Source organism: Mustela nigripes, chromosome 6 (genome assembly GCF_022355385.1).
Source record: "Mustela nigripes isolate SB6536 chromosome 6, MUSNIG.SB6536, whole genome shotgun sequence".
NCBI classification, from domain to species: domain Eukaryota; kingdom Metazoa; phylum Chordata; class Mammalia; order Carnivora; family Mustelidae; genus Mustela; species Mustela nigripes.
Genome location: NC_081562.1, coordinates 125,036,935 through 125,063,707, shown reverse-complemented (window position 1 = coordinate 125,063,707; position 26,773 = coordinate 125,036,935). Strand labels below are relative to the sequence as shown.

Genomic DNA, 26,773 nt, shown 5'->3' with positions numbered 1-26,773 from the left:
CATGTTAATGACTTGAAATAATATATTTGGCCCAAATAAGTCATATATGTTTATTATTTTTAGACTAATCATACAATTCAAGTATGTTGTGTAATAGGAAGAATATTAGACTTGACAGAACTTTGCCTCAAGTCTCAGTTTTGTCTCTCATTAGCTGCATTACCTGTCTGGAAATCAGCTTCTCCATAATTAATGGGAATGCCCCTGATGCTATCCAAATACCTTAATAATAATCCTTTGTTCTACACAGTCTTAATGGGTCTATCCAAATTGTCAACAAGTAGGGTTTGGAAACAGAGCGGATACACATAAGTGCAGTACATTGTGGAAATGAGACCACTGGGGAAGTAACATGCAGAGGAAGAGGAATCCATGTGGATGTTAGACTTGGTGTTGGTTAAAAAAAAAAAAAAAAGGTGATAGGGCAATGAAGGAAAGATCACAATAGTGTGGAAGTCCCTTTTTAGAAACTAATGCAACAAACATCGATGTCACTGATTTGCTGAGGGGTTATTTTACTCCCTCTCCTTCACATACAACTCCCCAGCAATTCTAGAACAGATCTCTGCTTTCAACAGAAGAGGGCACTTCACAGTGTAAGGGAAATAACCATCTTGCTCCAAGCTAAACATATCCTATGTCTCCCTTGCAAGTAAGATAGTGGTTCAGAGGTTACCCACAGAAGCAGCACAGAGAGGCTTACCTGGGTTATAGATCAAAGAGTTTTTAGATGAACTTCTGTGCTTGAGGTTTTTGAGTCTCAGTTACTTCATTGGTAAGCTGTGACTTGTAAAGTACATCTCCTTTGGGATTCTGTAATGACCAAATGAAGAATTGGGATCACACAGAAATTTCAACAAGTATTTTGGCTTCCCAAATACTTACCTCAGACATAAACTTTATCAGCTTAGCTGAATTAAAGTCATGTGACTAACAGTCATTTATAATTTATATGATGGTTTTGTTTCATCCCTAATTATTGTGAAGATTTATAATGACAGTGGATCAGGGTAGAAACATGGGTCTTGGAGAGATATGTTGGCACCCGCTGGATTTTTTCTTTGACTCATGAGCAGTGGCTGCCTTTCTAATCCTCACTTTATCTATAAATTGAGGGAGTTGGTCTTAGGTGACCTGTAGGGCTCCTTATAATCCTAAAAGTCTATAATTATGTACCTAACTGAACATATTACTTTAACTTTTGAACTTTTATTTGATTATAATACTGAAAATAGTTAATATATTTTTATTTAAATGAAGATCATGTTCATATATGTTCAATGTATGTTTTTATCATAGTCATTTATTAATAGAATATTTAGAGAAAGCCCTTTTGATGTATACTAGGTTGAGTATATATGCTAGTGGAAATGAGACATTTATTTATTTATTTATCTCTCTCTCTCTCTCTCTTTTTTTTTGGAGGGCAGGGAATGCCATTTCAAAATAAGAATAAACATGATCTGATACTGCAGATCTTGAAAGATCCCGATTTTATTTAAAAGCAACACAAAGCTATTTTGCAGGTCTCTAATAGGGGGCGTCAGTATACTTGTGTAACTTCCCTCAAGATAACCAATGTTCAGGCATTTTGAAGCTCCTTGCCTACTCTTAACAAAAACCCACTTTCAATTCACTTGTGTAGTTGGCTAATTTTAACATTTCAAAAAGGGCTATTTATTGTGGTGCAGCAGTAGCACCGCATTACTTGCCATTTTGTAGAATGTCCATTTGGAAGCAGAACTGGGATTTCTGAGACTGCTAAATAAATAACGAGAGTATATGGCTGCCCTCTGGAGAGGGAACTGATGCCCTCATTAGACTGATTCCATAGCCTCAACTGCTAGATAAGTCAGATTTTACTTTCAGTTTCAGAAAGGCAGCAGTTAGTTGTCCACTGTTCAGGGTTTTATGGCTACCCTTTTCCAACAAACATTGTGCTTTATGATTATATTGTAACATATTGCAACGCCAAGGAGTAGGTTGTTGACCTTCATTTGCACTTGGTTGGTACTGAAGCATTAGGGCCCTGTTTGTTTTCTCTCTTCAGTTCTGGATTGGTATTTACAGGGTTATTTTAGCAGAATTACTGAGACAGCACCCTGGGATTTTGGTACCTTTGGCAGCTTGATGGCCACTATGCACAAGCAGGCAGCACACTGGTACTGAGGCTATGCCTGGAGGGTTTGCAGCCAACAGTGTTATTAAGCTCTTGTCCACAGCTTTGGCATATGCACTAGGGTGTGCATGTGGGCGGGGGAATTTGTTCTCCTGCTCTTTTAGCCTTATTTGCTTTTCAGCTTTTAGTTAAAAAACCATTCCTCTGTATAATTTTCTACTTTTTCTGGGCATTTACTCATCCAACAAGTCTTTTTCCTTCAGGGAAAAAAAAACAATACAAATATTTAGGTGGATAGTTTGTTCCGTGAAATACTTCTGTTAGAAGTCTTTCTCAGGTTCCTCCCCACCGTTTTCTACAATGCCAAGCTTAGTATAGGAGCCATGACGAACTTTCTTTTTTGTATCAAAAGATATTATAGTGTCCCAAAGCAATTAAAGGATATATCTAGTTTTATCACCTTCATTATAGGTAGAATTTACAGAAAACACAGAATTAGCTTCAATGGTCTGCCCCCAAGATCATTTTCCAAGCAAAAATTATCCACCTGTCAAAGAAGGCAATCTCTCTCTCTCTCTTTTTACATGGTTAATTATTACTTCTAATTAATTGAAATCCAGGTTATTTTCCTTCATTATAATACCTGTTATAACTTCCCCGAGTTAAAAACTGTAACTACAGTAAGACAACATAAAATTTTAAAAAACTTCTGTCTAATTAGCAAAGTATGCAGTGCACCTATAATTTAAAAGGAAACTTAGAATTACATAAGATTTTGGTTCATTTTTTTAACTTCGTTTTCTCACCATTTATGTGTTTTGTCCCATGGGTATGCCTCTTTACATTATTATGGAAGAACTTTCATAGAAAAAGGCAAGAGATTTATGTGATCTGAAGAGAAACCAGAGTATGGAAGAAGCTTCATAAAATATGACACATGGCTTTTGTCTGAGAAAGAGTAAAAGGTAATATGGTATAGAATAATGTATTTTACCAATTCTAAGCTGCGCTTTTCCCCCATTTTGACATCTCTTAACTTGAGATCTGTCTTATGATTGAGAGCATGTCATTTTCAATTGACATACATTTCCTTTTAAAGGTATACAATTTAATATCATATATTTTCATTAATGGGATCTTATATTTGATTACTTTTATTGCATTAGGAAATGAGATAATAAATTCCAAGATCTTGATCTCTCCAACTATAAAGTTCTATTATTATCTGCAAGTTATCAAGATACAGCAAAATATGCATATCTAGACAAAATCTAGACCATCACTACTACATGCAAATTAGATTGCTATTTGTCTTCATAATAATTTCGTTTACAAAGACAAGCTATCCTAAAACATGGAACATTTCTTTTTTTTTCCTTAAGATTTTATTTCTAAGTAATCTCTACACCTAATGTGGGGCTTGAACTCACAACCCTGAGATTAAGAGTCACATGCTCTACCAGCTGAGCCAGCCAGCACCCCCCCAACCCACATTTCTTTTCAATGTATGTGAAATATACAAAATACTAGGCCAGAAGTTGCAGAAACTTTTATTTTCAGATTAGGTGGGGTAAGGATTATCAAGATCTTTCTCCACCATCTGGTAAAGGATTTCACTCACTCTGCAGGAAAATGCCTAGGACAGTGAGAATAAAAGACCACTTATAGACCCAAAATAGGAAGACATAGCTCTTTCTTTTCTACAGGGCTTAGAAGTTTCAGGGTGGAAATAAACACTTCATGATGTAGTCAGTAACTAGTTTTGTTTAAAGAGACTTAAATGCAACTGTGGAGGCAAGTGTTTGTTCTTTTTTCTAGTTAGCTGCCTGAGTGAAGGGTTTGACTTTCCCTTATTTGATGCCTGAGACCATTGCACAGAGCAGGGTTTCTCAACCTGGACTTTATTGACATTTCAGCCAGATAATCCTTTGTTGTAGGGGCTGTTTTGTTTGTTTTAAGATGTTTAGCAGCACCTTTGGACTCCTACTAGATACCTGTAGCAACCTCCTTGCCCACTGTGATAATCAAAAATGTCTACAAACATAGCCAAATATCACCTTGAGGGCAAAAATACCTTTGATTGAAAGCTGCTGGTGTAGAGAGAGTCATATAAACATGTTATTCGGGGCTATTTACTTCAAGGGTTCTGTATGTATATGTATATATATATATGTACATGTGCGTATGAGTCTGTCAGATCACATTTCTGTTTATTCATTTGCTTGTTTGGAATGTCAGATTGTTTCATATATAGAACCTGATACAAATGAGAACTGGAAAATTTGATGGATCAATGTAATATGAATTTACACTTATATGTCATCAGGGCTCAGAAAAAAAAAACTTGGCAGACTATTCGCAGAATTTGTTATTAACATGGTTTCACTATTTCTATGGTTACGTGTCTTATATTTGAAGTTTCTCAATAAGAGATGCATTTTGAAAAGAAAATATGTGTGTGGGAATGGTGGGGCATTCTTTGAAGAAGAAAGTTTTAGTCAATGTCCTGGGAAAGCTCCTTTTTACAGAATTAGAATTTTAGAAGTCAACAGGATTTTAGAGATCATACAATCCAATTTATTGTAACTTTTACAGGTGAGGAAATTGAGACCCAGGGAAGTGACTGTCACTTGCACAAATCATAGGCACAAATAAAAACACCTCAAGTCATCAAGTAAAGGTTAATTTATATTCATTATTCACTGATCTCAAACATGGCTGATTATTAGGATCACCTGGAAAGCCTGATAATATGTTCCTAGGCAGCGCCCCCTCGCCCCCCGATCATGTGAATGAGATAATCTGAGGATAGGTTCCAAAGTCTATATTAAATACAAAGTCTTTATAATTCAGAAGTAATTGGTCTTTAAGCACAAACTTGGGAAGAAGCAAGTAGTGTTTAATAAGGTTGTAACATATGTAATCCATTCCCAAGATTTTAAGAATAAAAATTAAAAATTGTAGATGTTTAACACCTTCAGCTTTCAAGACCCCCAGAATTTGGCAATCCAGTATTGTGAATGATCCTATTGGTAGCGATAGAATGGATAGCAGGTTTTTTATGAAGGCTGAGAGATCACAGGTACTGAGCCTTGGAATGGTAGGCCACTGACTATTATGCTCTATTTTTCTCTCTTTATTTCAGGTTCTTTGTTTTCACACCTTTAAGATAGGGGCTATCATGAAAGCAGCTCTTTCTTGTTACTATTATTTGTTTGTCCCTTTATGTAAAAGTCGTATTTTGCCCAACTAGTTCTACATGGTCTTCAAATGCAAGGATCACATTTTATGACTTCCCACATTCAGTGGCTCTTGAAATTTCCTTGCATATTTCAGGGACGCAGTATGGCTAGGAGGAAGGATTTGGGGATTACAAACCTACATCTGAATCCACAAACTTCCACTTTTGCTTACTGTGTGACACTGGGCAAGTCACTTAATTCTTTCCGTGTCTGCATCTTGAAAGGGTGTAGAGTATCTCTCATTGTTGTAGAGAGTAAACAATCACATATCTAAAGAGTTTAGGATAATGTATGGGATGTACTATTTTTTTTAGGAAACATTATAGAGCATATAACATGTGCCCGGCTAGGATTATAGATGCTGGGGATATAATAGTGAAAATGACAGATAAAGATTCCTGTCCTCATGGGTATTTCTTGTGGGGATAGGGGTAGATAGATGATTAGCAAACAAAACAAATATAATAAATAATTCTTGATAGAAACAAGTGCTATAAGGATAGGAGTAGATAATGAGATAAAATAGCTGAGAGGTAAGGTGAGTTTCATTAAGTGGGGTGTTCAGAAAAGACCTTTGAGTTAAGAAATGAAGGATAAGAAAGAACAGCTGTGGAACAAGTTGGGGAAATCATGTTCCAAATATGAAACAATAGTAACAAAGGCTTGAGGCAGGGATGACCTTCAAGAATAGAAATAGAATAGAATAGAAAAGCTTCAAGAGTCGAAAGAGTTACTGGAATGTACTAAGAGGTGGGTAATGAGATAGAAGATGAGTAAGATATGCAGATGTTCAATAAGTTGTTAAAATATTGCGGCAATATAGAAACATACTAAGTATTTTAAAAATTTCTACTCCACGGGCACCTGGGTGGCTCAGTTGGTTAAGCATCTGCCTTCGGCTCAGGTCATGATCTCAGGATCCTGGGATCCCGCCCTCCCTCGGGCTCCCTGCTCAGTGGGGAGTCTGCTTCTCCCTCACCCTCTGCCCCTACCCCCTGCTCATACTCTCTGTCCCTCTCTCAAATAAATAAATAAAATAAAATAAAAATTCTACCCCATAGTGATCTGTACATTGTGGATTCATTTTCACTGTTTTCCCTTGGGTGGTTTTATCGTAGTATTCTTATTTTATTTTGGTGCCTTTTTCTGTTTCTTCCTTTCCTTTCAGTCTTGGCCTTCTTGCCACAGCCTTCTTTAGCTCTAAAAGCTTGAGTTTTCCAGTCTCTCTGATGAGATTTCAGTCAGAGAATAAGCTATTTCTAGTTGCCCCATTCTCAAATGTGAATGAATAAATTGGAATATGAGAGGCAAGGGAGGTAGAAATCAAAAATCCAAAATTTCTTGCAAAAATAAATTGGGTGCTTTTCTTGCTCCCTGGCTCAAACCTGTAAGAGAAGCATTTTCTAGACACAGACAGCAGGAGAATAAGGGCAGAGGCACAGCAGGTTAACTCACCGGCAAAGCTTTTTTTTTTCCCTCACCAGCATGCCTGGAATGACATCCTGCAGGTCGCTGACTTCTCTCAAGCTGGTAGCTGGCAGGTCTTGTCATTTGCCATTTCCTGACATTCTTTGTTGTCCTTTATGCTGAGGTTTCAGATGTAGAGGTCAGGGACTGCCTGAAAAACTGCCAGTGAGAGGCATTAGGTGTGGACTTGAGATTGGAAGGGCAAGGAGAGAGACCATAAACATTTATTTGGACTTGAATTTGGAGGTAGACTTTGCATGACAGGAAGTATAGGTAGGAATGTATCTCTAATGAGGAACATTGACATAGGAAAATAGGGATTGTGGGTTTTAGGAAATAAAATAATCATTAGCTTCTAAAATGTGACACATGTGGTATTTAGCTGCTTTATATTTCATTTTTTTCCTTTCCCTATTCCCTTCCTTGTTTCATTAATTATATTTTTAATTTTTCTACTGGTTACCTCGGTTTTTACACCCATACATTTTAAATAGTATCTTCTATGTTTTACTTTTCTTTATCCTCCTACTTCTCTTTCTATTCCTATATTTTTAGATAATTGAAGATGATGGCATTCATAACCTGTCACTGCAGTAAAAAAACAACAAAAAAAAGTCTGTTCTTTGTCTATTCGTTGATTCTAAGAAATGAACCTTGAATAACTGAATCTGTGCATATTCAGAATGTTCTAAATTTCAAGGACCAATTGATTATCTCTTTCTAGACTAACTGCTCTTTCTAGACTAACATGCTACCTTTAGTTTACATGTATCTGCGTGGAGACTTTTCACATATGCTCCCCTGCCTTTGGAATTGCCACCTGCTTTGCCTTTTCAGGTTAAAGAAATAAAAAAGAGCCATATATTTTACCCATTTTTAAGACCATCTAACTTTTTAATCAATCATACTATTTGTTAAAAGAAAATTTCATATTTTTGTTGAAGGCATTCTTGTTGGAGTCCCATAATTTGTACAAGTTGCTTTAGGTCTTCAGCAGAATAACCATCATGGAAATCTCACCAAATTATTGGAATTTTGAATCCAACTCTGTGTTGAATACAGGTCCTCTTATTTCTACAGTTCTTATTTTTTCATCCTGTGGAGTATAATTTCAAATACTTTCTAAGCATTTCAGGTACTTTCTAAGTAAAATTTCTAAGTCTTCCCATGTCTGAAAACATGTCTTTGTGCATGATTGATTGTTTGTCAGAATATAGAGTTATAGGTTCAAAGTCATTTTGCCCTCAGAATTTTAAAGACATTGTTTTCAGCATTCATTGATGCTGCCAAAAAATTTTGATATTAACCTGATTTATTACACTTTGTAGGTACTTGTTTCTTTTCTCTTCATAGAAACTTTTAAGATCTTTTCTTTTCCCTTGGGGTTCTGAATATTCATGATGATATGCTTAGATGTGATTCTTTTTATTCATCAACCTTACCACTTAGTTGGCCCTTTTAAAGTTTTCCACTCAGAAATTTCTTTTGTGATTGCTTAAAATGACTTTCTCCTATCCTGGAACTTCTAAGAGTTAGATATTTGACTTTCTGGATTGATCTCCATATTTCTTAACTTTCCTCTCATTTTTTTCATCTTTTGCTCTTTACTTTTCCTTGTAGGAAATTTTCTTATTTTTTTCCTTTTTAGTAAATTAGTTTTCATTTGGAAGTCTCTTTTAATTTCTATGAACTCTTTCTTGTTTAGTTTTTTTTTTCATAATTGTATGTTTATTTTCTTAAATCTCCTTGAGAAAATTAAAATACTTATTAAATTTTCTTCTGTTGCCTGAATTATTGCTGTTTGTTCCTGGTTTAGTTGTTTTGCTTTTTCATACCAGTTCTTCCTTATGCTACCCGTTCATCTCAAATATGATCCTTAGTCATCCATTTTCTGACTGAAGGGCTAGGTTAATTTACATAGCTAGGGGAAATGAAGCCTTGTGTCTGGTGTGTAGGCCTAGTTCCTTAGTAGACCTCTTCCTTGACGTAAGGCTTCAATCACTTTAGGATGTCTGAAAAGGAAGCTGGCTGTCTCTGGCCCACCCTAAACCTCTGGGAGAACTAATAGCCAATTTTAGAAGTTTTAGCTCTTCCCAGGTATTTCTTTTCCTCTATACAGAATCATTCTTGATTTTCAGTTTGGGAAAAACTACCCTTACTGCACACAAAGAGAGGTCTACCAACTTGCGTAACTGAAGGATGTCCTACAATTCATCACCTTGATGTCTGCCTCATTTTCTACTTCTGTTCTTGATACCAGTTGACGTTGAGCTTAAAATCTTTCCGAAAAGTCTGCTGGAAGAGCAGTTTTTACCTCCCTTCCAGGCTTTTCCTGCTTATGTCCTGGACTCAGCTGTCACCACTCCAGCTTATCATGATCCCAGAGAATCATGTCAAATCTCTGGTCAGTTATTTTGCCTCATGCCCTTTCATATTTATTTACTGTCATTACAGTGGGATGTGGAGGTAGATAAATATAGCTCAACTCATCAACTTGAACAAGAATTCACTCTGAGGTCTTCTGATGGTCTTGTTACCCTTACCAAGGATATGCGCATCATATTCAGCTCTTTTCCTTGTTAGGTGTGTATCCTTAGGCAACCCATTTCATCTCTTTTTGGTCCCCAATTTCCTATTATTTAGGGGAAATGATATTGACAATAGTTATAAACTGGGGAAATAATATCAGCCACACTGGTTCAGTGAGGATGTTTTAAGGGTGTCTAGCGTAATGTCTGAGACATAATGAGCACCAAATAAATGGTAACTTAAAACATAGGGTTCAAATCATACAAGTAAAACCTATATTTAGTTCACATACTGGGTACCTAACCAAGGCTACTTATTTTAATTTCAATTGGAACATTTTTTTATTTACTTTATGGCCTTACTTAAGCTGACATTTTATTTTATAGACTATTAGAGTCTAGAAAAAAGTCATTTAGAGTGAAAAAAAACTGGACATATTATTCAGGTGGATAATTTAACTTGAAAAATCTACATAAATAGGAGCCAACAGAAATAAAAAGAGACAAGTTTAGTAATTTAAGAAATGATTAACAAAAAAGGTTTTTTCATTGAGCTACTATAGCCAAACACTAACATAAATGGCATTTTAATTAAATCAACAGGAAACTGAAGGTATAAGATCATTATTTTATATTTTAAGACAGATTACAGCATTCACATTAAACATTTATTTTCCTTGACATATATACTTTGTCATTTTTTTCTCCCTAGACATAAAAATATGAATTTGGACATATTATATAACTTTTCTGAACCGTTTTTCCTCATCTATAAAATGAGAAAGTACTTCCTCTTTTATAGGATTCTTACTTGGAAAAAAAAAATGAATCAATACAGGTGATCTCTTTGTACTGGGTTCCCTGACAAGGACTTATCCTACCCCATTCAGAAAGGATAGAGGTGATACAAGGAACACTGTGGATATGTTTGATAAAATAAACTGTCCTCTTGTTATTCAAAATTGAAATAAAATGAAGCTCAAAACTATCCCAGTGGAGGAAAACCACAAAATGAGACATTAGTCAGCTACCTCTATAAAAGTAGCAGACTCAAAATATATTTTTCAGAGGGACAGTCATCTATTATCAAATTCTAAATCCTAGAAATTTTAAGAGATGTGCTGCACTTAATTTTGAAAGTAGTATCACCTTGAGGAGCCCCCAAAATACAAAGATTGTATATAGATGTTCCTCCTGATTGACCTTACTTCCCTGATGACTGACCTTACTTCATTTTATATTTATAGGTTCTTTTTCTTCTTTAAAAATCAAACTTGATTTATTTATTTTTTTTCCACACACAATGTACAGATCTTCCCAAGGAAGGTGTGGCCTGATTGCCAAAAAACCTTCCAAGAACAAGAAGCCAGACAGATGGAAGACGTTTGTCACTATGTAAAGTTTGGCAAGCTTTCTCTGGACATGTCTGCTGCAAAGCAGTGTGGGGGAGGAGAACATTTACTTGCTTTAAGACAGGCTGTTGTCAAATTCTAGATGTTCTAGAGGGCATCAGACTATGTTGTTCGTTCTTTTGCATTTCTTGTAGTTATATGCTTGAGCTAAATGATACAGAGGCTGGGTGATTTCGCGATGATGTTTTCTGTGCATGAGATGCCCCAAGTGAGGAAATGATACAAAGATTACTTAAGTCACTGAAACATGAATCTAGATTCTTTTATAGTTAGATGGGAACAGAAAGGAAATAACACTTCTTCCCCCTTTTAAAAGTCTTTTCACTTTTCCTTGATTCTATCCCATTTACAACTAAACGGTGAAGCGTGCTCTTGTGCTCATATGCTGTGTGCAAATAATTTTAATTAAATACTTGCTATAAAGCTGATTATTCTTACTTTTAATTCCCACAACTCTCTTTTAAAAAATCTCTTCATGTTGTTACATACACAACCAGTACATTTCTCTACCACTGCATAGTGTGTAGAAACTGTCCAGTTCCAGGGATGGGCACCCAGAATGCTTTCAATTCTTGCTATTACAACAACACTGTGATAAATTTAGATGCCCCTTTATAGACTTGAATGAGAATTTATTTGAAAGGTAAACCCAAGAGCAAGATTTCTGGGTCACAGAGAGGGGTAAATTTGTTTTATAAAATATTACAGGATTGTTTTCTCGATAGGCTGCACCAGTCTACATACTTACCAGCAGGGAGCAAAGGATCCTAGAGCTTTACAGTACTGCCAACTCTTGGTATTATATGGCTTTCTAATTTTTTGCCAGTTTAATGAATGCAAAATGGTATCTCACTATTGTTTTAAGTTGCTTAAGCATCTCTTCATGTGCTTGTAAGCATGTTGGTTTACTTCTCTGTAAAATGCTTGTTTATATCCTTCGTCTTTTTCCTAATAGGGTTTCTGTATTTATTGAATTGCAAGAAATCCTGGTGTATTCTAGATACTACTTCCATGTCAATTTTAGACATTGTAATATCACCCAATCTGTTAACTTTAACTTTGTTCATAATCTTTTTCCCTTGAACAGAATTTTCAAAAATTTCTGTTATTAAAAATTTGCCTTACAAAAAATAATTTGCCTTACAGTTTATGCTTTAGGGCTTAAGAAATCTTTCAATACCTTATCAAAAAATATTCTTGTATGTTATCAACTACTAACTTTAAAGTTTTACCTTTCACAGTCAGGTTTTTAACATCTAGAGGTACCCTTGTATGTGGTATTAGGTAGGGACTAAAGTATTATTTTTGTTCACTTAGTGAGCCAGATTCCCAACACTATCATCTTTATCATATGTGTATGGTACCCAATATGCTATATGCATATATGTTTCTGAATTCTTTATTTTGTTCCACTGCATCCCATGTCTGTTTTTCTGTCAATATTGTTTCATTGCCATGGTTGGGCAGTACATCCTACTAATAGCCTGGGCAAAGCCTACCTCTTTTCTTTTCACAGCTTATTTTTATTATTCTACTTATAGCAAGCTATCAAGTTTCTCACAAATCCATATGGAATTTTAGTTGGTTCTTCATTAAATTTGTAGCTGCATTTAATGATAATTCACACTTTTAATTTAGTAAATTATTCCTTCTTAGAGCATGGGATATTTCCCCATCTTATTCAGCTCCTCTATTTTGTCCTTCATTACAGTTTCAAAATTTCTCTGTAGAGGTTTTGCGTATTTGTGATTAACTTACCTACTATAGAATTTATGGATTCTTTTGGTATTTTAAGTGGCATCTTTTTAGTTATAATTTTTTGTTGGAGATTGTCAATATAGATAAATGCTATTGATTTTTGTACATTGATCTTCTGTCCATCACCCTTGCTGAACTTTCTTATTATTCTCATATTTGTCTGTTGATTTTATTGCCAGATAAATGATCGTCTACAAATAATGATGCTTTAATCTCTTCTGAACTTTACATATAAATTTTTTCTTTATAGAATTAGTTGTGACTTTCAGTACTATATTAAACAGTATCAGAGATTGTAAGCACTCTTGACTTAAAGGTAACATCTTAAAAAGTTTCTCCTTTAAATATATCATTGATAGAAGCAATCTTTATCAAGTTAAGAAAGTGCTCTTTATTTCTAGTTCATTGTTAATGGAAATTAGGTGGTAGAATTTTGTAATATGTTCGTTTATCTTGATTAAAACAATCAGATAATTTTTCTCACTTCTTAAAGTTGTGAATTTCACTGTTACATTTTATTTTTTTTAGCTTAAAAATTTTTAATTTTAAAAGATTTTATTTATTTAAGAGAAAGAGAGAGAGAGAGAGAGTGCGCGTACACGTGAATGTGCACAAGAGTGGGGAAAGGCAGGCAAAAGGAGAAGCAAACTCCCCGCTGAGTAGGGAGCCCGATGTAGGACTTGATCCTGGGACTCCAGAATCATGACCTGAGATGAAGGCAGTTGCCCAACCAACTGAGCCAACCAGGCGTCCCAGCTTTTTAAGTTTTTAATTCCAGTTAACATACAGTGTTCTATTAATTTCAGGTATACAATATAGTGATTCAGCAATCTCGTATGTCCCCATCGTTCATCACAATAAGTGTATTGCCTAATCCTCATCATCTGTTTAACCCATTGCCCACACCTTCTCCCCTCTGCTAACCATCAGTTTGTTCTCTACAGTTAAGAGTCTATTTCTTTTTTTTTTTTAAGAGTCTATTTCTTGATTTGTCTCTATTTCACTTTTTCCCCCTCTGCTTATTTATTTTGTTTCTTAATTTTCACATATGTGTGAAATCATATGGTCTCTCTCTTTCTGACAGGCTTATTATTATAGCTCTTGTTTCACCCCTGTTTCAAATGGCAAGATTTTATTCTTTTTTATGACTAATATTCCATTGTGTGATTATATATTTATATATAACACCTCTTTTTTCTTTATCCATTCATCAATCAATGGGCACTTGAGCTTCTTCCGTAACTTGTCTATTGTAAATAATGCAGCTATAAACAGAGGGGTTTATGGATTCTTTGGATAAATATCCAGTAGTGTGATTAACTTTTGGAGAAAGCGCCACACTGTTTTTGTACAGTGGCTGCACCAATTTGCCTTCCCACCAACAGTGAACCTTACAAACACCAGTTGTTTCTTGTGTTGTTATTAGCCATTCTAACAGGTGGGAAGTGACATCTCATTGTAGATTTGATTTTCATTTCCCTGATACTAAGTGATGATGAACATCTTTTCATGTGTCTGTTGGTCATCTGTATGTGTTCTTTGGAGAAATGTTATGTTCATGTCTTCTGCCAATTTTTAATTGGATTATTGAGGGGTTTTTTGGTGTTGAGGTATATAAGTTATTATGTATTTTGGATACTAAACCTCCATCAGGTATGTCATTTGCAAATAACTTCTTCTATTCAGTAGGTTACCTTTCAGTTTTGTTGATTTTTATCCCTTCATTGTGCAAAAGCTTTTTTTTTTTAATTATATATAGTCCCTGTACTTTATTTTTGCTTTTGTATCCCTTGCCTCTAGAAAAAAGTTGCTATGGCTGATGTTAAAGAGGTTATTGCCTGGTTCCTCTTCTAGAATTTTTATAGTTTCAGGTCTCAAATTTAGGTCTTTATTTCATTTTGAATTTATTTTTGTGTGTAGTACAAAAAATGGCCCAGTTTCATTCCTATGTGTGTTGCTACCCAGTTTTCCCAACACTACTTGAAGTGACTGTCCCTGTTCGGCATTCTTTTCTGCTTTGTCAAAGGTTAATTGACCATACGATTGTTCGTTTATTTCTGGGTTTTCTATTCTGTTCTATTGATCTATATGTCTATTTTTGTGCCAGTACCATACTATCACTACAGCTTTATAATATGACTTGAAAGTCTGAATTGTGATGCCTCCAGCTTTGATTGTTTCAAGATTGCTTTGGCTAATCAGGGTCTTTATGGTTCCATATAAATTTTAGAGTTAGTTGTTATAGCTCGTGAAAATGCTGTCATTATTTTGATGGGAATTGCATTATATGTGTAGGTTGGTTTGGGTAGTATAGACATTTTAACAATATTTGTTCTTCTAATCCATAGGCATGGAATGTCTTTCCATTTCTTTGTGTTCTCTTCAATTTCTTTCACCAACGTTTTATAGTTTTTAGAGTTTATAGTTTTCCTTCTCTCTTTGGCTAGGTTTATTCCTAGGTATCATTAGTTTTGGTGCAATTATAAATGGCATTGTTTTCTTAATTTACTCTTTCTGCTATGTCATTATTGGTGTAAAAAAGGGCAACAGATTTCTGTACATTGATTTTGTATCCTGAGACTTTATGGAATTATCAGCTCTAGCAAGTTTTTAGTAGAGTCTTTTAGGTTTTCTGTATATTAGTATCATGTCATCTGCAAATACTCAAAGTTTTACTTCTTCTTTACCAATTGGGATGCCTTTCATTTTTGTTTTCTGATTGCTGAGGCTAGGACTTCCAGTACTATGTTGAATAAAGTGATGAGAGTGGACATCTTTGACTTGTTCCTGACCTTAGGGGAAGAGCTCTGTTTTCTGCATTGAAGATGATAATAGCTATGGGTTTTTCACATATGGCCTTCATTATATTGAGTTTTTTCCCCTCTATCCCTACTTTGTTGAGTGTTTTTTTTTATCATGAATGGATATTATACTTTGTCAAATGCTTTTCCCATGTCTATTAAAATAATCATATGGTTCTTATCTTTTCTCATATTGATGTGATATTGATTTCTTTGTGAATATTGAACCACCTGTGCTACCCAGGAGTAATCCCACTTGATCGTGGTGAATGATTTTTTTAAATGCATTGTTGAATTCAGTTTGCTAGTATTTTGTTGAGGATTTTGCTTCTATGTTCATTAGAGATTGGCCTATAGTTCTCTTTTTTATTAATATCATTATCTAGTTTTGGTATCAGGGTAATGCTGGCCTCATAGAATGAAACTGGAAATTTTCCTTCCTTTTCTGTTTTTTTGGAATAGTCTGAGAAGAATAGGTATTAATTCTTTTAAAAATATTTGATAGAATCTACCTGTGAAGCTATCTGGTCCTGGACTTTTCTTTGTTGAAAGCTTTTTGACTACTGACTCAATTTCTTTGTTGGTTATTGGTCTCTTCAAATTTTCTATTTCTTCCTGTTTCAGTTTTGGTAGTTTATATGTTTATAGGAATTATTCCATTTGTTGGCATATAGTTTTTCATAATATTCTCTTGTTTGTATTTCTGTGGTGTTGGTTTTTATTTCTCCTCTCTCTTTGTGATTGTGTCTGAGTCCTTTCTCTTTTTTTCTTGATACGTCTGGCTAGATGAATCAATTTTATTGATTTTTTTTTCAAAGAACCAGCTCCCAGTTTCATTGATCTGTTCTGTTTTGTTTGTTTTTTTAAGTTTCTATATCATTTTTTTTCCTGCTTTAATCTTTATCATTTCCTTCCTTCTGATGGTTTTATGTTTTGCTTATGCTTCTTTTTCTAGCTCCTTCAGATATAAGGGTAGGTTGTTTATTTGAGATTTTTCTTGTTTCTTGAGGTAGGTATTGCTATGAATTTCCCTCTCAGAATTGCTTTTGCTATATCCCAAAGATTTTGGACCATTTTGTTCTTATTTTCATTTTTTTCCATGTTACTTTTTAATTTCTTCTTTTATTTCCTGGTTGACCAATTCATTGTTTAGCAGTATATTATTTAACATCCATGTATTTGTTTTCTTCTCAAATGTTTTCTTATGGTTGGCTTCTAGTTTCAAAACACTGTAGTTAGAAAAAATGCATAGTATGACTTTGATCTTCTTGAATTTGTTGAGGCTTGTTCTGTAGGCTAATATGTGATCTATTCTGGAGAATGTTCCATGTGCATTTGAAAAGGATGTGTATTCTGCTTAGGATGGAATGTTCTGGATATATATCTGTTAAATCCACTTGTTTCATTGTGTCATTCAAAGCCATTGTTTCCTTGTTGATTTTCTGTTAAGATGATCTGTTCATTGATGTAACTGGGTGTTAAAGTTCCCTATTATCATTGTAATATTATCAATTAATTCCTTTATGCTTGTTATTAACTGTTTTATGTATTTGGGTGCACCTACATTGGGTGCATAAATATTTAAAATTGTTACATCTTCTTGTTGGAGTGTCTGCTTTAATATTATATAGTGTCCTCCTTTGTCTCTTATTATAGTCTTTGCTTTAAAGTCCATTTGCTCCAATATAAGTATTGCTACTCCAGCTTTCTTTTGACATCCATTTGCATGACAGATGTTTCTCCATTCACTCACTTTCAACCTGCAGGTAGGTTTAGGTCTAAAATGAGTCTCTTATAGGCAGTATGTAGGTAGGTCTTGTTATTTTAGTCATTCTCTCTATAACTTCTGGAGTGTTTAGTCCATTTATATTACTTATAGATACATATTTATTATAACTTTATTATTTGTTTTGTGGTTATTTCTGAAGATTTTCTCTGATCCTTTCTCTGTTTCATGGTTTGCTGATTTTCATTAATGATATATTTGGATTTTTTTCTCTTTATTCTTTGCATATTTATTAGTGGTTTTTGATATATCGGTACCAATAGGTTTGTATATAACCTCTTCTGCATACAGCAATCTACATTAAGTTGATGTTCATTTAATTTTGAACCCATTCTTTTCCCATCCCCTCCCCACGATGTAGGTATTTATTTCTATATTTTATACCCCTTTATCTCATGAGTTTCTTGACTGATTTTTTATAGACATACTCATCTTTGCTTTTTTTGTGTGTTTCCTACCTTTCTCTTTCACTCCAGTTGTCTACAGAGGCTCTCTTTGCTGTTGTGGGCAATGTTTGATCCTTGGCCTGAATGTGGCATGCTTTAACTAGGTGTGCTCTGATATGTTTGTGAAATGAGACCTGTCACCACCACTGCAGAAACTTAAGTGCCTACATTGGGAAATGCAGTGTTTGCAGGGACTTGGGCTGGTCTTCTGTGGGGGTGGGGGTGGGGGGTGGGGTGATCCACTATAATGGGACTGAGACATGACTGGGAAGGGTAGTTTCACTGGAGCATGGTGTGGTGGGGTTTGGTGTAAGCAGTTTAGGTAGTGGGTGTCAGAACTGTACTAGTTCCCACAGTTGGCGATAGGCTTATGCAGAGGAGCAGGGGAGAAAAATGGCACTAGCCACTTCCTTTGTTCTTGAAGGGGTTCTGTCCACGAACACTCTATAGTATGTGCTCTGATATGGGCCAATAACCTCCCCATTATGTGCCCCTGGAGCTCTTCAGATTATTGTTTCCATGATGTGTGCCCATAGGTTGTTTGCCTGCCTTCTCTCCAAGAACAGTTCAGTGCCCTTGGGGCTCTATCATAGCCAAGCCCACTGACTTTTATAACTCCAGGCTTTATGCCTTACTGGTGGCCAGAAATCAAGAAATTTGGGCCCTCTCACCTTCCAAGCCAACTGCTATGGGATTTTAATTTCCCATCACTCCCCTATGTGCTAGTGTGTGTCTCACTCTTCTCTGATACCACTCCATCCTTACTACAGCAGCCATAATCTGCTTCTCTCCCAAAACCTGTATCCACACTTTCTATCTTCTTCAATGTGACTTCTTTTCAACCTTTAGTTGTAGAGTTTGTTCTGCTAGTCTTCAGGTCAATCTCTGGGATATTAGGATGATTTAGAATGGTTAGTTATATTCATGGGATGAGACAAGCTTGTGGTCCTCCTACTCAGCAACTATTTTCCCTCATTGATAGATTTTCTCACATTAAAACCTCCTTTCATTCTTAAGATATACTCTAGTGGATCATGATTTATAATTATTTTAAGATATTTTAACATTTGGGGCACCTGGGTGGCTCAGTGGGTTAGGCCTCTGCCTTCGGCTCAGGTCGTGATCTCAGGGTCCTGGGATCGAGCCCCGCATCCGGCTCTCTGCTCAGTGGGGAGCCTGCTTCCCCCTCTCTCTCTGCCTGCCTCTCTGCCTACTTGTGATCTGTGTCTATCAAATAAATAAATAAAATCTTAAAAAAAAAAAAGATATTTTAACATTTTATTTAGCCAATATTTTCCTTAGGATTCTTGGATCTACGTGTAGTTAAAAGGGGGGTTACAGTTTGTTTTTTTTTTTTTTTTTTTTTTTAGGTATTGTTCTCATGTGGTTTGAAATCAAAATCACATAAACTGCATTGTTTTTGTTATATTTTTATTTTAAAAATTTGTAAAAATATAAGAACTATTTCTTAAAAGTTTGGTAGAATTTGTAGATAAAACATGTAAGCCTGAAGCTTTTCTGGCAAGTGAATGATTTAAATTTTTTTATACTTATTATCCTGTTCAAGTTTTATATTCCTTCTTGGGCAAGTTTGCCATTTTATATTTTCTTCATTAATTCTAGTTTTTAAAAGTTTATTAGAGAATCATTAATCATAATACTGTTTTTTAGAGCATTCCTTTGTATTTTTTCACTATATTTATTTGCCTATTTTCTTTTATTTGTGTATTTTTTAATACTTGAGTCTCTTATTCATCTTTTCAAAGAACTTTAGTTGTTTTTATAATTGAGAAGTTCTAACTATTTTGAAATAATTTTAGATTTTAAGAAGATTAGCAAAAATAGTAGAGAAAGTTCCCACATACCATTTACTCAACTTCCAGTAACAATAAAATCTTATGTAACCATGGTAAAACTATCAAAACTAAGAAAGTAATGTTAGTGCAATACTGTTAAATTACAGATCTTGAGACACCTGGGTGGTTCAGCTGGTCAGGCATCTATCCACCTTCGGCTCAGGTCATGATCCCAGGGTTCTGAGATCAAGTCCCACATCAGACTCCTTGCTCAGCAGGGAAACTGTTTCTCCCTCTCCCTGCCACTCTCCCTGATTATGCACTCCAATGTTATAGCAGCATTATCAACAATAGCCAAATTATGGAAAGAGCCCAAATGTCCACTAATGAGTAGATAAAGAAGATATGGTGTGTACACACATGCACACAGGAGCTAGGAGAAGTATTACAAAGACATGAGCTATGGAAATTTCAGTCTGGTGGGGAAAACAGACCATTAAAGTATAAAGAAGGTAAGTATAGCATATTATGGTAAGAATACGGAAGTCGCTTCTAAATCAGAGTTTATGAAAGTCTTCAGAAAGTCAGGGAGGAGCTATGATTGTTAAAGCACAGTTTAGGGAAAGGGGCTTCAGGTATAAAGAAATGTATAAAAGAATGGTTTTCTGAGATAGCATAAGTTTTTAAGGACACCACATGTGATTGTGAATTGTTTGGAACAAAGAAAGTGTGCAGAAGAGTGGTTGGTGATGTCAGTAGTAGGAGGGGTATGAAAAAACATTATACCAAAGAGCTTGGATTTTATTCTTTAGGACAGTGGGAAATACTGACTTTAACCTGGAAATCATTAGGATCGGATGGACATATTTCGAAGATTACATAGACAGCAGAGTGTGATGCTTAAGCTCCAATGCCCTTGGCTTTCACGGAAACCTTCTAAAGTCCTAGAATGAACACTAGGAATGAGTTTTGTGGTCATATGTTTTTCTGTAAAATTTGAAAAAGGAGGATATTTTAACTGCAATGTTCTCTTTCTACTTAACTTGCTTCTAATACATTTTTCCTAGGCTGTGGTATTTTTGGAAACCACCTAAGGGAAAGTTCAGCATTATTTAGCAAGACTATATATATATATATATTAAATATATATATAAATATATTTAAATATAAATATATATATATTAAAGACTTATCTATTTATTTGAGAGGGAGGGAGACAGGTAACAGGAGCGGGAGGGGCAAAGGGAAAGGGAGAGAGATTCTCAAGCAGACTCCCTGCTGAGCTGAGACGAGCAGGGGCTGCAACCCAGGACCTTGAGATCCTGACCTGTCTGGAAACCAAGAGTGGAATGCTTAAGGTACTGCACCACCCAGGAACCCCTAGTAATATATATTAAAGTAGTTTGTACTACTGGCATAGAAATAGCTTCTGATAATGATCTTATTATCCACACTGCAGTTAAAAGGCAAAGATAGAAGGCCAAAGGTCATATTGTAATATGTGTATTCATGATTTTGTGTCTGTTTCTTAGAGAAGGACCCTAAATCATATACACTTCAGGAACAGGATCTTTACCTGGAGCAATCTGAGACAGGGCTCAATCAGTAAATGATTGTAAACATTTTTTTAGCCTTGAGAGATGAAGACCCGAACCAAGGCAGTGAGGGGAAAGGTTACGATACAAGGAGCATCCAGGGGGTACGATCTAGGGAAGGTGGCACTTGTTTTGAGCTGGGGGTTGGTTTCACAACAGGTTATCACCTTGGATAACTGGAAGGACGGAAGCACCATCACGGACAAAGAACATTAGGGGAACTGAAAATTTGGGTGGAGGATGAATCGCATTTTGGGCTTGTTGCGTTTCAGGTGTCAGACAAGAAGACAAAAATGCACGTCTGCAGCTCAGCTAAGCCTCCAGGCATTGGGGGATATAACTTGCTAATATTTTCTTCTCTGGAGGCCACTTACCTGGCTTTTTCGGCCCTCGCTTTCCAGTCCTCAGCCCAGGAAACCGCAGCAGCTTACACACCCCCAGAGCTTTCCAGCGGCGCCTGCTCACCGGATGTGCGAGCAGCACTTCCGCCCCCAGAGGCACGCGCTCAGGGGACGCTCTGCGCAGGCGCGGTGAGGCTCCTAGCCAGGCCCAACCTCTGTCGTGGCAGGGGTGTCTCGCGAGTGGTTTCGCCTCTGTGTGGTTTTCAGCAGGATACCTTCCTCCGCACAGAGAGCTGTTCTCTTCCCACTTAATCCCCCCAACCTCCACTTTCCCCTCCGGAAGTCACCCGCACCTCCCTGAGGGCTTTGTAGGTCTCCAGGCACCCGAGGCAGCGATGCTAATGAAGATGAGTCAGCGCTGATTTCCCAGCTGGTAAACTCACGACTCATTACCTTCAGTGGTTTTGCACAAAGACCGGAAAGCTTCGGGAGCTGAGCTTGAGGTCTGATGTGACTTTTGGTTCTCATGCAGGAACCAAGAAGCAAGAGGGAAAATTCTCAGTGATTAAGATATCGATTTCTTAAGCCAGTTCCCCCAGGAAAAGGAGCAGAGTTAATTGCAGCCTCTGGGAACCCCAACGTGGCTCCTGCCCCAGAGCAAGGCGGAACATGTGCACTCTCTTGTGACTGAATTCGTCCAGTGTAGCAGGATAGGGGAGGGAAACTTGACCTCGCTCTTACTAACAGATGTGGAACAAAGACAAATAGAGAGTTTTATTAGTTTATTACTTACAGAAACATTCTCAGTAAGCCATTCACGGCAGAACACCGAAATGTGGTGGACAGTAACAGTCCAGTGGGGGGATATTGTGTTATTGAAGATGGCTGGTGACTTAGAGTGTGATATGAGCCTGAAGCATCGGTTGGGTTAGAAATCTGTCCACTCTAAAAAACAAACAAACAACAAACCCCATTCCTCTCACCTGCTTGAAGTTTTTTTCCCCGCCATTGCACTTGTTACTTTGTAATATATAGCATAATTTACTTACTTGTTATAGCTGTTATTTATTATTTGTCCCACACCAGAGTTAAGCCCCATGGAGGCAGAAACTTTTTTTTCTGCTTACTGTTGTGTTTCAAAGGCCAAGAACAGTTTTGGCCCAAAACTGAGTGCTTAACTCAACATAGACTTAGTGAATGAATGGAAAGAAAAAAGGAGTATGTTATTTTTCAAAGAGCATGAAGTAGCCTAGAGAGGGCTTGCATGATTGGTGTGGCCTAGGTGGGACATAGTTCAAAGGCCTGCTAGTAAAGACAGCCAAAAACTGAACAAATATTTGTGGAATATCGGCTATACCCTAAATGATAGCTTCTCAAATTTCTCAGAATTTACCATCTTTTCTCATTAAATGTTCTGACATTTTTATATTTGTGCCTATGCTGTTCACCTTCGTTGTATCTCTTATAGTGGTATGTTCATACTAGATAATAAGTATTTGTGGAAAGAGCAAGGGAGTGAACTTCATTAAGGCATTAGGTTACCTGGGAATTCATTTATTTATCACATGAACAGGCACTTGTTTTATAGAATTATGGCCAAGAATAGTAGTAGTTTGCAAATAGAGGTCTATTTCGCTGAAGAGGTCTATTTGTGAGTTTTCTATGATAATTTTTAGGATTTCGTTCCAGCAGTCCTCTGAAAATTTAACTTACACATATTCTGGGCTATCTGGATAACCAAATACTAACAGGAGATTTTGGTGTCTCTGTTTTGTGTCTCTTTTGAGCATGTTACCACTACTTAGTGTATTATTTTGTGGCAGGTTAATAAGAAAAACTCAGAGGCATCCTTTAAAAATGTAAAAGACTTATTCACCTTAAATGAAGCCCAAATGACAGTAAGCTACTCTGTCAGAAGATTTCACAGTAGTTTAAAAGAAGAAAAGAGAGAAATGAGTCATAGCATGTAGTAAAATAGGCTGGCTAAAGTCTGTACCATATTCCTGTTCTGAGAGGTATTTAGCTTGGCAAAGCATAATCATTGGTGTTTTAAATTAATATATTAAATTTAAGTTTTGTTAACATTATAGTTTTGTTTGCACTTTGTGATTTTGTGGGTTTTTTTTTTTTGTAGCTACAAGAAGTATAATATAAAGAATTTGAACCTAACTTTATATTTGTACATATTTAATAATACATAATGAAAGTAGTTTAAATTAGGAACAGAAGACCTTAAAAATGTGTTTTTGTTTTAGTGGATTTTAATGAGGTTTTATACTTTACTCAAGTTTGTGAAAAATGACATTACAAAGCTTTGAGCTTTAGGCTCCAGGACACAGAATATTTACTTTAATGATGTACAGCTACGAAAGTTCACTATAGGAAAGATGTTTCTGCTGCTGGTAGTGCTCATGGTGCCGAAATACAGAAGAGAGGGATCTTCGGAAATTGTTGGAAGATCGGTTGGAGAAAATGGAAAAATCTGAGATAAAGCTGGAGCTTTCTTTGCAGTTTTGCTTTTGGCTCTGAATTTGTGAGTTCTCTTTCTTAGTGATTTTTCTCAAATGGCTAAGTGAAAGGCAGTGTTTTTGTTTCCAGATTTAAGAGAAGAAAAATGCTAATCAGAACTTCTGTAGATGGTGCAGATCTCTGGTGTGGAATACTGGGAGACCTAAAGTGCTGGGGTTTTTTGTTTGTTTGTTTGAATTATATGTTATGTTAGTCACCGTACAGCTCATCACGTTTTTAATGTAGGGTTCCATGATTCATTATTTGTGTATAACACCTAGTGCTCCTTACAATACATTCCCTCCTTGATACCTATAACCCGGGCTACTCCATCCCCCTGCTCTCCTCCCCTCTGAAACTCTCAGATTGTTTCCTGGAGTCCATAGTCTCTTATGGTTCATCTCCCCCTCTGATTTACCTCCCTTCAGTTTTCCCTTCCTTCTCCTAATGTCCTCTGTGTTATTCCTTATGTTCCACATATGAGTGAGACCATATGATAATTGACACTCTCTGCTTGACTTATTTCACTTAGCATGATCCCCTCCAGTCCCATCCATGTCAGTGCAAATGGTGGGTATTCATCCTTTCTGATGGCTGAATAATAATAGTCCATCGCATATGTGAACCACATCTTCTTTATCCATTCATCTGTTGAAGGGCATCTCGGCTCTTTCCACAGTTTGGCTATTGTGGACATTGCTATTATGAACATTGGGGTGCATGTGCCCCTTCTTTTCACTACATCTGTATCTTTGGGGTAAATACCCAGTAGTGCAATTGCTGGGTCATAGAGTAGCTCTAGTTTTAACTTTTTGAAGAGCCACTGTATTGTTTTCCAGAGTGGCTGCACCAGCTTGCATTCCCACCAACAGTGTAAGAGGGTTCCCCTTTCTCCACATCCTCTCCAACACATGTTGTTTCCTGCCTTGTTAATTTTGGCCATTCTAACTGGTATAAGGTGGTATCTCATTGTGGTTTTGATTTGTATTTCCCTGATGGCTAATGATGTTGAACACTTTCTTCATATACCTGTTAGCTATTTGTGTGTCTTCTTTGGAGAAATGTCTGTTCATGTCTTCTGCCCATTTTTTGACTTCATTACTTGTTTTTTGGGTGTTGAGCTTGAGAAGTTCTTTATACATCTTGGATACTAGCCTTTTATCTGTAATGTCATTTGCAAATATCTTCTTCCATTCTGTGGGTTGTCTCTTAGTTTTATTGACTTGTTCCTCTGCTGTACAGAAGCTCTTTATCTTATGAAGTCCCCAAAGTTCATTTTTGCTTTTGATTCCCTTGCAAAGCCCTGTTTAAAGTCATTGTGATAGAAGATCAAAGGAAAGATGCTATCCAGCCCCTCCCCCATCCCTTGTCCCACACTGGGAAATAGGAAAAGAAAGAAAGGAGGTGAGGACTTTGCTTTGGTTTACTTTCATAGAAGAGGTACTGGGAGCAGGTGTTATTTTAGAGTCGACTTTTCTACCATGTCCAGAGCAATACTAACTGGAGTTTAGTCAATCCACAAATATTTACTGAGCACCTCTATGTGCTAGGCATTACGCAGGGAGCTGAAGACAATGAACAATACAGGGACTTAAGTCAAACTAATACTTGCTGGTTCTGTTGTATTGTGTCCCTATCTTCACTTGGTACACTTTAGTTGAATATGAGTGGGCAATGTGAACATTTTTAGTGCACTTTTGATGTTGATTTGTCTAATTTCTGGGATGGGATACTGGATTAGAAATTGTAAGGGCTCAGATTAATTTGCTTTTATCTTTGTCTGTTTTTAAGGGGTGTTATGAAAGTTGACATAAATCTTCAGAAAGTGGACATTGACCAATGTTCAAGTGATGGCTGGTTTCCAGGAACTCACAAATGTCACCTTAACAATTCAGAGGTAAGAACCTGAAGATAAAATCCTCTGAAATCAGAAGCTCAGAAATGTATAACTTGAGAATTATATTGTATTTACATGGGTAAGTAAACAAGATGCATCTTACTGGGAAAGAAAAGTCTCATATGCAGTTCTGAATTGTTGCTAAATGAACTGAAAGGGGTAGAAAATTTTGTGCACAAAAACTGTTCATTTGGGGACTAAGAGAAAGCTGAAACTTAAAATATGTCCAAAGTTTGCATTAGTCAAAGGCTGACCCTATTCTTCAAAATGGGCTAGAGATTAAAATAACCATGAAGTGTGAAACCCAGGAGGGGTCAACCAGATTATGCATATTTTTAGGCAGTATAATGCTTGTTGAAACACTGATGCTGTACATTCAGACATGCTGCCATCTGCTAGAAAAGTGATACAGTAAGGCAGGGCAAATTTTGGAACAAAAAGAAAATTATTCAGGGACTGGGATAAGAAATACGTATATTTGTGTATGTTTTTCCAATTTTAATCTCTTGTCTGTGCTTGATTTCCTGGGACTCTGATTGGTTTAAAAAATTAGTCAAAGAGATCATACTTCTGGAAATAAGGCTGTTACGTGTCTTTTGTGGTTTGAAAGAAGAAATGTGATGACATCCTGATTTCATTTTCAATAATCTATCTCTCAGGTCCCCAAATGCTGTGAAACAACAGTACAATAAATATTCTGATCCTAAATAAATACTTGAACTGTCCCAACTTCGAGTCCATGGATTTGTGAGGAAAGTCAGCTTAATTTATTTAAAATACAGGGGAGATTGCCATAAATGTAGTAATTTAAATCTTCAATTTTAATTTTTTGTTCTTGCAAAAGGTGGTTTTATATAGTATATATTTTTTCTATCTGATATGATGCTCTTTATTTGTTATTTGTTGTTATTTTATTTTTCTTGCAGCAGAGTTAATAGTGTTACATCAGTTTCGGGTGTACAATATAATGATTCAATACATAGTGCTCTACCGCAATATTCTTCCACCTTCCTACCCCCTAAAAGCTTTAGAAAACCTCATGACTCCCTACATCTCTCTAAATCCATCACACATCCC

The 26,773-nt window shown here is 36.2% G+C and overlaps 1 protein-coding gene and 1 long non-coding RNA gene across 2 annotated transcripts in view; one reads left to right on the top strand and one right to left on the bottom strand.

The window, feature by feature from the left end:
* GPR158 (G protein-coupled receptor 158) overlaps nt 1-26,773 on the top strand; it is a 421,455-nt gene that overhangs the window by 5,735 nt on the left and 388,947 nt on the right. The window contains exon 2 of the mRNA XM_059404156.1: nt 25,591-25,696. Coding sequence (XP_059260139.1) covers nt 25,591-25,696 — 106 coding nt within the window. The remainder of the gene's footprint in view (nt 1-25,590; nt 25,697-26,773) is intronic.
* LOC132020887 (uncharacterized) lies at nt 710-21,411 on the bottom strand. Its single transcript, XR_009405134.1, has 3 exons — nt 21,325-21,411; nt 6,817-6,987; nt 710-813 (listed from the first exon to the last, which is right to left on the bottom strand). It is a non-coding gene; the product is annotated as an uncharacterized LOC132020887 (long non-coding RNA).